The sequence below is a fragment of the Chiloscyllium plagiosum genome, unplaced genomic scaffold (genome assembly GCF_037043375.1).
Source record: "Chiloscyllium plagiosum isolate Xiang-an unplaced genomic scaffold, Cpla_swu_hap1 HiC_scaffold_39, whole genome shotgun sequence".
NCBI classification, from domain to species: Eukaryota; Metazoa; Chordata; class Chondrichthyes; order Orectolobiformes; family Hemiscylliidae; genus Chiloscyllium; species Chiloscyllium plagiosum.
Genome location: NW_028270177.1, coordinates 41090730 through 41103711, shown reverse-complemented (window position 1 = coordinate 41103711; position 12982 = coordinate 41090730). Strand labels below are relative to the sequence as shown.

At 54.8% G+C, this 12982-nt stretch overlaps 1 protein-coding gene across 1 annotated transcript in view; it reads left to right on the top strand.

The window, feature by feature from the left end:
* cers3a (ceramide synthase 3a) overlaps positions 1-12982 on the top strand; it is a 96555-nt gene that overhangs the window by 48181 nt on the left and 35392 nt on the right. Inside the window, exon 6 of the mRNA XM_087981335.1 lies at positions 7426-7476. Coding sequence (XP_087837461.1) covers positions 7426-7476 — 51 coding nt within the window. The remainder of the gene's footprint in view (positions 1-7425; positions 7477-12982) is intronic.

The following is a 12982-nucleotide window of genomic DNA, read 5'->3' as shown; positions in this document are numbered from 1 at the left end:
CTATTGGATGAGACCATGGTCCCAGTTACACTGAACTCTGTATTAATGTGGCTATATTTGCCCTATCCCAGAACTGTCTTCACTAAAAGCACTTATCATGCAGCCAATGTACAGGATGTGAAACATTTGGAACATGTCTGGGAAACTAGTTGTAAATCACTCTATATTATTTTACACACCACTATAGGAAATGCAAGAGAAAGTTGTTAAGATCTCGCTGATGTTACCACTGGGCAAGTCAGATCCCAGAATGGCTTGATAAGTCATTTTTTAGACTTTAAAGTAGCAATCTTTCACTGAAAGATGAGCACGCCAGGCAACAAATTCAGTTTTAATTTAAAAAACCGAAGCTACATGAACGCAACAAAAATAAATAATACAAAAACACTCTTTAAATATAACCGTTTTAAAAGATTTCAACAAAGTGGCAAAAAACAAAATCCCATTTACTCCTGACATCGTCACTTTACAGTTAATCAAAATCCAGAGAAATTTACCTTTCCTATCAAATCTATAGATTAACTTAATTGCTTCTTATCAGTATCGGTCAAGGATAAATGCCTGAGGGACAAGGTCAGTCAGAGCAAACCGGGGTGGGGGGGGGGGGGAATGAATCAAAGGGCAGAGCTCCAGAGGTGACTTCCCAAATCAAAAAGTGACATAGGCTTAGTTGCTCAAGAAGCAGGTTTGCAGACTGAGTGAGTAATAGCTGGAGAGAGAGAGAGAAAATATTTCTTGTTGGTGTAGTCTACTAAGAATAGAAAGCGGGACTGAGGAACTGGAGTTTCGTATCTTGTGGTAAGGTTGTGTAATCAGTTCCTGCATTATTTTTGGACTCTCATAACTGAGCTCTTAGACTTCTCTCCATTCTTAATAACCAATACAGAGTTCTAACCAACAACCTTGGTTTGGAGGCTTTCACAAACTACAGGGCTTAGAGATAATTTATCCCCTTGACTGTTCTGAACAGTTATTTTTCTGAGAGAAAGTATTCTTGTATCTGATACCAGTCAATTCATCATCGAACTACATTCAAAAGCTTTGAACTAAAAATATTTTAAAATTCTGCTAAGCTGTCCTGGTTTAAATCCACTGCCTCCAACCTCATAGTCCCACAACCCCACACCGCCCGTTTCTACCTCCTGTCCAAAATCCACAAACCTGACTGCCCTGGCCGACTCATTGTCTCAGCCTGCTCCTGCCCCACTGAACTCATCTCTGCATACCTCGGGACACCACCCACGCTCTCCACGTCCTCCATGATTTTTGCTTTCCCGGCCCCCAACGCCTTATCTTCACCATGGACATCCAGTCCCTATACACTTCCAACCCCCATCACGAAGGCCTCGAAGCCCTCCGCTTCTTCCTCTCCCGCCGACCCAACCAGTACCCTTCCACTGACACCCTCCTTCGACTGACTGAACTGGTCCTCACTCTTAACGACTTCTCCTTCCAATCCTCCCACTTTCTCCAAACCAAAGAAGTAGCCATGGGTCCCAGCTATGCCTGCCTTTTCATCGGATATGTGGAACAGTCCATCTTCTGCAGCTACACTGGCACTACCCCCCACCTTTTCCTCTGCTTCTTCGATGATTGTATTGGCGCTACCTTGTGCTCCCACGAGGAGATTGAACAGTTCATCCACTTTACTAACACCTTCCACCCCGACCTCAAATTTACCTGGACCATCTTAGACTCCTCCCTCCCCTTCCTAGACCTCTCCATTTCTATCTCGGGCAACCAACTCAACACGGACATTTACTACAAACCGACCGACTCCCACAGCTACCTAGACTACACCTCCTCCCACCCTGCCCCCTAGAAAAACGCCATCCCATATTCCCAATTCCTTCGCCTCTGCCGCATCTGCTCCCAGGAGGACCAATTCCAATACCGTATAACCCAGATGGCCTCCTCCTTCAAAGACCGCAATTTCCCCACAGACGTGGTTGACGATGCTCTCCACCACATCTCTTCCACTTCCCGCTCCTCCGCCTTTGAGCCCCGCCCCTCCAACCGCCACCGGGACAGAACCCCACTGGTCCTCACCTTCCACCCCACCAACCTCCGGATACATCGTATCATCCTCCGTCATTTCCGCCACCTCCAAACAGACCCCACCACCAGGGATCTATTTCCCTCCCCTCCCCTATCAGCATTCTGGAGAGACCACTCCCTCCGCAACTCCCTCCGTCAGGTCCACACCCCCCACCAACCCAACCTCCACTCCCGGCACCTTCCCCTGCAATCACAAGAAGTGCAAAATTTGCTCCCTCACCTCCCTCCCAGTGGATCCTTCCATATCCGTCGCAAATTCACCTGCACCTCCACACACATCATTTAGTGTATCCGCTGCAGCCGATGTGGTCTCCTCTACATTGGGGAGACAGGCCGCCTACTTGCGGAACGTTTCAGGGGAACACCTCTGGGACACCCGCACCAACCAACCCAACCGCCCCGTGGATGAACACTTTAACTCCCCCTCCCACTCTGCCAAAGACATGCAGGTCCTTGGCCGCCTCCATCGCCAGACCCTGGCCACACGACGCCTTGAGGAAGAGCATCCCAACCCCCAGATTCAGCACTGCCCTCTTGACCTGCAGTCGTCTTCCCGACCTCTCCGCCCCTACCCCCTCTCCGGCCTATCACCCTCACCTCCTTCCACCTATTGTATTCCCAGCGCCCCTCCCCCAAATTCCCCTCCCCCTCCCTTTTTATCTCAGCCTGCTTGGCACACCCTCCTCATTCCTGAAGAAGGGCTTATGCCCGAAACGTCGATTCTCCTGTTCCTTGGATGCTGCCTGGCCTGCTGTGCTTTTCCAGCACCACACTAGTACCAGATGATTGGAGGGAGGCAAATATTGTTTTTCTGTTCAAGAAAGGGAATATGGAAATTCCAGGAAATTACAGACCAGCTGGTCTTATGTCTGTGGTAAGCAAGATATTGGAAAGGATTCTGAGAGAGAGGATTTATGACCATTTGGAAGTCAGCATGGCTTTGTGAGGGGCACGTCATGCTTCACAGGCTTTATTGAGTTCTTTGAGGATGTGAAAAGACAAGTCGACGAAGGTCAAGCAATGGATGTGGTGTATATGGATTTCTGTAAGATATTTGATAAGGTTCCCCACTCATTCAGAACGTTAGGAGGTATGGGATACAGGGAAAATTTGGCTGACTGGATACAGAATTGGCTGGCTGAAAGAAGACGACGAGTGGTAATTGATGGAAAGTATTCCACCTGGAGGCCAGTGACCAGTCGTGTCTCGCAGGGATCTATTCTAGGGACTCTGCTCTTTGCAGTTTTTATAAATGAGTTGGATGAAGAAGTGGAAGAGTGGGTTAGTAAGTTTGCCGATGACAGTTAGGTTAGTAAGTTTGTCAGTGCTATTGTAGATAGTGTTGAGGGCTATTGCAGGCTACGACATGACATTGACAGGATGCAGAGCTGGGCTGAGAAGTGGCAGATGGAGTTCAATCTGGATAAATGTGAAGTGATTTATTTTGGAAGATCAAATTTGAAGGCTGAATACAGGGTTAAAGACCGGATTCTTAGCAGTGTAGAGGAATAGTGAGATCTTTGAGTCCACGTACATTGATCCCTCAAAGTTGCCACCCAAGTTGATAGGGTTGTTAAGAAGGCGTATGGTGTTTTGGCTTTCATTAACAGGGGGATTGAGTTTAAGAGCCGCGAGGATTTGCTCCAGCTCTATAAAATCCTGGTTAGACCACACTTGGAATATTGTATCCAGTTCTGGTTGCCTCATAATAGGAAGGATGTAATTGCTTTCGAGAGGGTGCAGAGGAGATTTAATGGGATGCTGCCTTGATTGGAGAGCTTGTCTTATGAAGAGAGGTTGAATGAGTTTGGGCTTTTCACACTGGAGAGAAGAAGGAAGAGAGGTGACTTGATTGAGGTGTACAAGAGGCATAGATAGAATAGACAATAGGTGCAGGAGTAGGCCATTCTGCCCTTCGAGCCTGCACCATCATTCATTATGATCATGGCTGATCATCCTTAATCAGTATCCTGTTCCTGTCTTATCTCCATAACCCTTGATTCCACTATCCTTGAGAGCTCTATCCAACTCTTTCTTAAATGAATCCAGAGACTGGGCCTCCACTGCCCTCTGGGGCAGAGCATTCCACACAGCCACCACTCTCTGGGTGAAGACGTTTCTCCTCATCTCTGTCCTAAATGGCCTACCCCTTATTTTTAAGCTGTGTCCTCTGGTTCGGCACTCACCCATCTGCGGAAACACGTTTCCTGCCTCCAGAGTGTCCAATCCTTTAATAATCTTATACGTCTCAATCAGATCTCCTCTCCGACTTCTACTCAAGGGTATACAAGCCCAGTCGCTCCAATCTATCAACATAAGATAGTCCCGCCATTCCAGGAATTGACCTCGCGAAACTACGCTGCACTCCCTCAATAGCCAGAATGTCTTTCCTCAAATTTGGAGACCAGAACTGCACACAATATTCCAGGTGTGGTCTCACCAGGGCCCTGTACAGCTGCAGAAGAACCTCTTTGCTTCTATACTCAATCCCTCTTGATATGAAGGCCAACATGCTATTAGCTTTCTTCACTACCTGCTGTACCTGCATACTTACCTTCATTGACTGGTGTACAAGAACACCCAGATCTCTCTGTACTGCCCCTTTACCTAACTTGACTCCATTTAGGTAGTAATCTGCCTTCCTGTTCTTGCCACCAAAGTGAATAACCATACATTTATCCACATTAAACTGCATCTGCCATGCATCTGTCCACTCACCTAACCTCTCCAGGACACCCTATAATCTCCTAACATCCTCCTCACATTTCACCCTGTAACCCAGCTTTGTATCATCAGCAAATTTGCTAATGTTACTATTAATACCATCTTCTATATCATTAATATATATTGTAAAAAGCTGCGGTCCCAGCACTGATCCCTGCAGTACCCCACTGGTCACTGCCTGCCATTCCGAAAGGGAGCTGTTTATCACTACTTTGTTTCCTGTCAGCCAACCAATTTTCAATCCAAGTCAGTACTTTGCCCCCAATACCATGTGCCCTAATTTTGCTCACTAACCTCCTATGTGGGACTCTATCAAAGGCTTTCTGAAAGTTCAGGTACACTACATCCAATGGATCTCCCTTGTCCATCTTCAGGATTACTTCCTCAAAAAATTCCAGAAGATTAGTCAAGCATGATTTCCCCTTCATAAATCCATGCTAACTCTGACCTATCCTATTACTGTTATCCAGATGTGTCGTAATTCCATCCTTTATAATAGACTCCAGCATCTTTCCACCACTGAGGTCAGACTAACTGGTCTTTAATTTCTTGCTTTCTCTCTCGCTCCTTTATTAAAAAGTGGGACAACATTAGCCAACCTCCAATCTGCAGGAACTGATCCTGAATCTATCGAACTCTGGAAAATAATCACCAACGGATCCACGATTTATCGAGCCACCTCCTTCAGTACCCTGGGATGTAGACCATCAGGCCCTGGGGACTTATCAACCTTCAGACCTAACAGTCTCTCCAACACCAATTCCTGGCAAATATAAATTCCCTTCAAGTTCAGGTCCTTCAGCCACTGTTACCTCAGTGAGATTGCTTGTGTCTTCCCCAGTGAACACAGATCTGAAGTACCAATTCAACTTTTCTGCCATTCCTTTGTTCCCCGTAATATATTCCCCTGTTTCTGCCTTCAAGGGCCCAATTTTAGTCTTAACCATTTTTTTCCCTTTCACATACCTAAAAAAAGCTTTTACTATCCCCCTTTATATTTTTGGCCAGTTTACCTTCGTACCTCATTTTTTCTCTGTGTATTTCCTCCTTAATAATCCTCTGTTGTTCTTTAAAAGCTTCCCAGTCCTCCGTTTTCCCACTTATCTTTGCTATGTTATACTTTTTCTCTTTTGACTTTATATGTTTCTTAACATCCCTCGTCAGCCACGGCCACCCCTGCCTCCTTTTTGGAATGAACCGATCCTGCATCTCCTGCGTTATGCCCAGAAATATTTGCCATTGTTCCTCCACTGTCATCCCTGCTAAGGTATTGCACCATTGAACTTTGGCCAGCTCCTCCCTCATAGCTCCATAGTTCCCTTTTGTTCAACTGAAATATTGTCACTACCGACTGTACCCTCTCCCTTTCAAATTGCAGATTGAAGCTTATTGTATTATGGTCACTACCTCCTAATGGCTCCTTCACTTCGAGGTCCCTGATCAATTCTGGTTTGTTACACAATACCAGATCCAGAATTGCCTTCTCCCTGGTAGCTCCAGCACCAGCTGTTCTAAGAACCCATCTCGGAGGCACTCCACAAAGTCTCTTTCTTGAGGTCCAATACCATCCTGATTCTCCCAGTCTACCTGCATGTTGAAATCCCCCATAACAACTGGCGTAACATTTTTACGATAGGCCAATTTCAGCTCCTTATTCAACTTAGAGTTGCATAGCCAGAGACGTTTTCCCACGGCAGAAATGGCTGTCACGAGGGGTCATGATTTTATGGTGATTGGAGGAAGGTATAGGGGAGATGTCAGAGGTAGGTTCTTTACACAGAGAGTGGTGGTTGCATAGAATGCACTGCCAGAGACATGAGGGACGTTTAAGCGACTGCTGGACAACCACAGGAACAGCAGTAAATTTGAGGGCTGTGGAGGTTAGGTTGATCTTAGATTAAAATAAATGCTCGGCACAACATCGCTGTGTGCTGAATGGCCTGTACTGTGCTGTACTGTCTATGTTCTATCTAAAATCCGAGTGTGCTGTGCATAGTTTAACACATGCAATGGATGTCTAAAATTAAAAATGGTATATGACAATGCAGGCTTTTTCCACTGCATTTAATTAACTGCACAGTAAGTGCTCAATGTATGTGCTGGGAACATTTAAAAATCTTTTGATGCTATTTAAATTTGGATCTTTTAGTGAAATTGAGTTCGTTCTGTGTCCCACCATTTCACTCCTGGAAAGCCCTTTATGGCATTTCCTGCATGAGCAGCACCAAATAAATGATGTTTGTTCTCTTTATTATATAAGTTGATTCACTCCAAATGGTTTATTTGGGTCAAATTAGTGTACAGCCCTGTGACAAAATAAAACATGGTTTCAGTGAGTCCCCTACACTCGTGTGCAGAGAGCCTATTAACATTTCAAACTCCGGTTTTGCACAAATTGGCAACTGCATCATCCCAGGAAGAACCAATGACTGTACTTTGAACCAATACAATAGTCTTGAAGATGAGAGACATTGAGGCAGTGACTGGTGACAGAAAATTAACAGTTCTTGCACTGTCACTCTCAGTGTAAAGAAGAGATTTAGGTTGCCTTGTTTATTTACCTTGTGCTCCCTTTAATCACTGTGCAGATGATTGAAGTGTTTGTTAATGATGCTAATGCTGCATTTTACTATTCTGTTACAGAAGCCATGGTTTTACGACACGTGGGAGGTGTGGGTAGGATATCCTAAACAGGTCAGTCACTCTGAATGCTTAACTGTTAACTGTGGTTCCTGTCTACTTTCAATACTTTGTACTGGGGACTCTTGAAATTGAAGCATCCATCATTATTTGAATTTAGGTCTCAGTGAAATGTGATATTTAGCACTGATATGGGGTTTGCCTTCTCAGGATCTAGGTTGCCCTGCTCTCACTCAATTCAGTAGGTTCTGAGACATCTGATAAATCCCATGTGTGATCTTCAGACTCTGCCACATATAGGGCAGCTGGTGTTTGGATGGTTGGGTACATGGCATTGTTTGAAGGTTTGTGCACTCCCTTCAATGTCTCATCTCCCTCTGGTTGATCCCCATAAAATCTGTGTTCCCTGCCTCTCCATATGCTCCTTTTCCATTTTGGTCAGTCACAAGCAAGGACTGCCCTGAGTCGACTTGAAGTTTTAACTTCTTCAGAGATCCTTTGAGGACATCTTTAAGACATTTCCTTCTGTTCTCCTGGGAGTTTCCTGCCATGGCCTAGATCTGAGTAGAGCAGCTAGTTTGGGGATCTGGATTCAAATAAAGGAATGATTAGTGTCTGCTCAGTGGAGCTAGTGTTCAGTGATTTAATAGCTCAATGCTGGCAAGTCATCTTGGGAGAAAAGAATGCTATTGGACCACTTTTTTTACACCGGATTAGAAAGGTGTTGCTTATTATACAAATAATGGCAAACAGTGATGCTAATTAAATAATTGTGCAAGTTCTGATGGAATGAGGGAATACATACAAGATGTTTCCAGTTTAAAGGGTAACAGCCACAAGTTAGAGAAAAATGGGCAAACTATTCAGACTATGCTCCCTCTGCCACCCTATAATCCTTTGTGCAGCATCATACAATGAAACTGCAGCACATCTATGTCTCTGTCGCCCACGAACCCCACCTCCTTTTTCTCTTACAAACTTTTTCTTTCATTTGGGCTCTTTCCTCGCTCACTCCCACGAGTTATTCACTGCTCTTTGACACTGGGTCCACCATGACACCTTCTCATTTATGAGCCAACTTCTCCCAGACCCCTCCTCAGTCACTTCTTACAGCCACCTTCTGGATGCTCTTCCTCCTGTTGAACATCCGATCCGCTGCAATCCCTTTTCTGTCATGGTGACCTAACTGAAGTCTCCCAGAATCATCCTCCATTACCTTGTCCCTTGCAATTGCTTTCTGTCTATTTCTCTCACGCATGCTCGTGCTCTCCCTCTCACCTGTCTCTCTCTCGTGTTCCCCCCCCCGTCTCGCGCTCCCCACTCTCTCTCTCTCGCGCCTCCCCACTCTCTCTCTCTCGCGCTCCCCCTCTCTCTCTCTCGCGCTCCCCCTCTCTCTCTCTCTCGCGCTCCCCCCTCTCTCTCTCTCTCGCGCTCCCCCCTCTCTCTCTCTCTCGCGCTCCCCCCTCTCTCTCTCGCGCTCCCCCCTCTCTCTCTCGCGCTCCCCCCCCCTCTCTCTCTCACTCGCGCTCCCCCCTCTCTCTCACTCGCGCTCCCCCCCTCTCTCTCACTCGCGCTCCCCCCTCTCTCTCACTCGCGCTCCCCCCTCTCTCTCACTCGCGCTCCCCCCTCTCTCTCACTCGCGCTCCCCCCTCTCTCTCACTCGCGCTCCCCCCTCTCTCTCACTCGCGCTCCCCCCTCTCTCTCACTCGCGCTCCCCCCTCTCTCTCACTCGCGCTCCCCCCTCTCTCTCACTCGCGCTCCCCCTCTCTCTCACTCGCGCTCCCCCCTCTCTCTCACTCGCGCTCCCCCCTCTCTCTCACTCGCGCTCCCCCCTCTCTCTCACTCGCGCTCCCCCCTCTCTCTCACTCGCGCTCCCCCCTCTCTCTCACTCGCGCTCCCCCTCTCTCTCACTCGCGCTCCCCCCTCTCTCTCACTCGCGCTCCCCCCTCTCTCTCACTCGCGCTTCCCCCTCTCTCTCACTCGCCGCTCCCCCCTCTCTCTCACTCGCGCTCCCCCCTCTCTCTCACTCGCGCTCCCCCCTCTCTCTCACTCGCGCTCCCCCTCTCTCTCACTCGCGCTCCCCCTCTCTCTCACTCGCGCTCCCCCCTCTCTCTCACTCGCGCTCCCCCTCTCTCTCACTCGCGCTCCCCCCTCTCTCTCACTCGCGCTCCCCCCTCTCTCTCACTCGCGCTCCCCCCTCTCTCTCACTCGCGCTCCCCCCTCTCTCTCACTCGCGCTCCCCCCTCTCTCTCACTCGCGCTCCCCCCTCTCTCTCACTCGCGCTCCCCCCCTCTCTCTCACTCGCGCTCCCCCCTCTCTCTCACTCGCGCTCCCCCTCTCTCTCACTCGCGCTCCCCCCTCTCTCTCACGCGCGCCCCTCCCTCTCTCTCACGCGCGCCCCTCCCTCTCTCTCTCGCGCGCCCCTCCCTCTCTCTCTCTCGCGCGCCCCTCCCTCTCTCTCTCGCGCGCCCCTCCCTCTCTCTCTCGCGCGCCCCTCCCTCTCTCTCTCGCGCGCCCCTCCCTCTCTCTCTCGCGCGCCCCTCCCTCCTCTCTCTCGCGCGCCCCTCCCTCTCTCTCTCGCGCGCCCCTCCCTCTCTCTCTCGCGCGCCCCCTCCCTCTCTCTCGCGCGCGCCCCTCCCTCTCTCTCTCGCGCGCCCCTCCCTCTCTCTCGCGCGCGCCCCTCCCTCTCTCTCGCGCGCGCCCCTCCCTCTCTCTCTCGCGCGCGCCCCTCCCTCTCTCTCTCGCGCGCGCCCCTCCCTCTCTCTCTCGCGCGCGCCCCTCCCTCTCTCTCTCGCGCGCGCCCCTCCCTCTCTCTCTCGCGCGCGCCCCTCCCTCTCTCTCTCGCGCGCGCCCCTCCCTCTCTCTCTCGCGCGCGCCCCTCCCTCTCTCTCTCGCGCGCGCCCCTCCCTCTCTCTCTCGCGCGCGCCCCTCCCTCTCTCTCACGCGCGCTCCCTCCCTCTCTCTCACTCGCGGCTCCCTCCTCTCTCTCACTCGCGCTCCCCCCTCTCTCTCACTCGCGCTCCCCTCCCTCTCTCTCTCGCGCGCCCCTCCCTCTCTCTCTCGCGCGCCCCTCCCTCTCTCTCTCGCGCGCGCCCTCCCTCTCTCTCGCGCGCGCCCCTCCCTCTCTCTCGCGCGCGCCCCTCCCTCTCTCTCTCGCGCGCGCCCCTCCCTCTCTCTCTCGCGCGCGCCCCTCCCTCTCTCTCTCGCGCGCGCCCCTCCCTCTCTCTCTCGCGCGCGCCCCTCCCTCTCTCTCTCGCGCGCGCCCCTCCCTCTCTCTCTCGCGCGCGCCCCTCCCTCTCTCTCTCGCGCGCGCCCCTCCCTCTCTCTCTCGCGCGCGCCCCTCCCTCTCTCTCTCGCGCGCGCCCCTCCCTCTCTCTCTCGCGCGCGCCCCTCCCTCTCTCTCTCGCGCGCGCCCCTCCCTCTCTCTCTCGCGCGCGCCCCTCCCTCTCTCTCTCGGCGCGCGCGCGCCCTCCCTCTCTCTCTCGCGCGCGCCCCCTCCCTCTCTCTCTCGCGCGCGCCCCTCCCTCTCTCTCTCGCGCGCGCCCCTCCCTCTCTCTCTCGCGCGCGCCCCTCCCTCTCTCTCTCGCGCGCGCCCCTCCCTCTCTCTCTCGCGCGCGCCCCTCCCTCTCTCTCTCGCGCGCGCCCCTCCCTCTCTCTCTCGCGCGCGCCCCTCCCTCTCTCTCTCGCGCGCGCCCCTCCCTCTCTCTCTCGCGCGCGCCCCTCCCTCTCTCTCTCGCGCGCGCCCCTCCCTCTCTCTCTCGCGCGCGCCCCTCCCTCTCTCTCTCGCGCGCGCCCCTCCCTCTCTCTCTCGCGCGCGCCCCTCCCTCTCTCTCTCGCGCGCGCCCCTCCCTCTCTCTCTCGCGCGCGCCCCTCCCTCTCTCTCTCGCGCGCGCCCCTCCCTCTCTCTCTCGCGCGCGCCCCTCCCTCTCTCTCTCGCGCGCGCCCCTCCCTCTCTCTCTCGCGCGCGCCCCTCCCTCTCTCTCTCGCGCGCGCCCCTCCCTCTCTCTCTCGCGCGCGCCCCTCCCTCTCTCTCTCGCGCGCGCCCCTCCCTCTCTCTCTCGCGCGCGCCCCTCCCTCTCTCTCTCGCGCGCGCCCCTCCCTCTCTCTCTCGCGCGCGCCCCTCCCTCTCTCTCTCGCGCGCGCCCCTCCCTCTCTCTCTCGCGCGCGCCCCTCCCTCTCTCTCTCGCGCGCGCCCCTCCCTCTCTCTCTCGCGCGCGCCCCTCCCTCTCTCTCTCGCGCGCGCCCCTCCCTCTCTCTCTCGCGCGCGCCCCTCCCTCTCTCTCTCGCGCGCGCCCCTCCCTCTCTCTCTCGCGCGCGCCCCTCCCTCTCTCTCTCGCGCGCGCCCCTCCCTCTCTCTCTCGCGCGCGCCCCTCCCTCTCTCTCTCGCGCGCGCCCCTCCCTCTCTCTCTCCGCGCGCGCCCCTCCCTCTCTCTCTCGCGCGCGCCCCTCCCTCTCTCTCTCTCGCGCGCGCCCCTCCCTCTCTCTCTCTCGCGCGCGCCCCTCCCTCTCTCTCTCGCGCGCGCCCCTCCCTCTCTCTCTCGCGCGCGCCCCTCCCTCTCTCTCTCGCGCGCGCCCCTCCCTCTCTCTCTCTCGCGCGCGCCCCTCCCTCTCTCTCTCGCGCGCGCCCCTCCCTCTCTCTCTCGCGCGCGCCCCTCCCTCTCTCTCTCTCGCGCGCGCCCTCCCTCTCTCTCTCTCGCGCGCGCCCCCCCTCCCCCGGCCTCCCTCTCTCTCTCGCGCGCGCCCCTCCCTCTCTCTCTCTCGCGCGCGCCCCTCCCTCTCTCTCTCTCGCGCGCGCCCCTCCCTCTCTCTCTCTCGCGCGCGCCCCTCCCTCTCTCTCTCTCGCGCGCGCCCCTCCCTCCTCTCTCGCGCGCGCGCCCCTCCCTCTCTCTCCGCGCGCGCGCCCCTCCCTCTCTCTCGCGCGCGCGCCCCTCCCTCTCTCTCGCGCGCGCGCCCCTCCCTCTCTCTCTCGCGCGCGCGCCCCTCCCTCTCTCTCTCGCGCGCGCGCCCCTCCCTCTCTCTCGCGCGCGCGCCCCTCCCTCTCTCTCGCGCGCGCGCCCCTCCCTCTCTCTCGCGCGCGCGCCCCTCCCTCTCTCTCGCGCGCGCGCCCCTCCCTCTCTCTCGCGCGCGGTCCCTCCCTCTCTCTCTCTCGCGCGCGCTCCCTCCCTCTCTCTCTCTCGCGCGCTGCCCCTCCCTCTCTCTCTCTCCGCGCCCCTCTCTCCCCCCGCCCTCCCTCTCCTCTCTCGCGCGCCCCTCTCCCTCTCTCTCTCGCGCGCCCGCGCCCCTCCCTCTCTCTCGCGCGCGGCCCCTCCCTCTCTCTCGAGCGCGGCGCCCCTCCTCTCTCTCGCGCGCCGCGCCCCTCCCTCTCTCTCGCGCGCGCGCCCCTCCTTCTCTCTCGCGCGCGCGCCCCTCCCTCTCTCGCGCGCGCGCCCCTCCCTCTCTCTCGCGCGCGCGCCCCTCCCTCTCTCTCGCGCGCGCGCCCCTCCCTCTCTCTCGCGCGCCGCCCCTCCCTCCTCTCGCCGCGCGGCAGCCCCCTCCCTCTCTCTCGCGCCGCGCCCCCTCC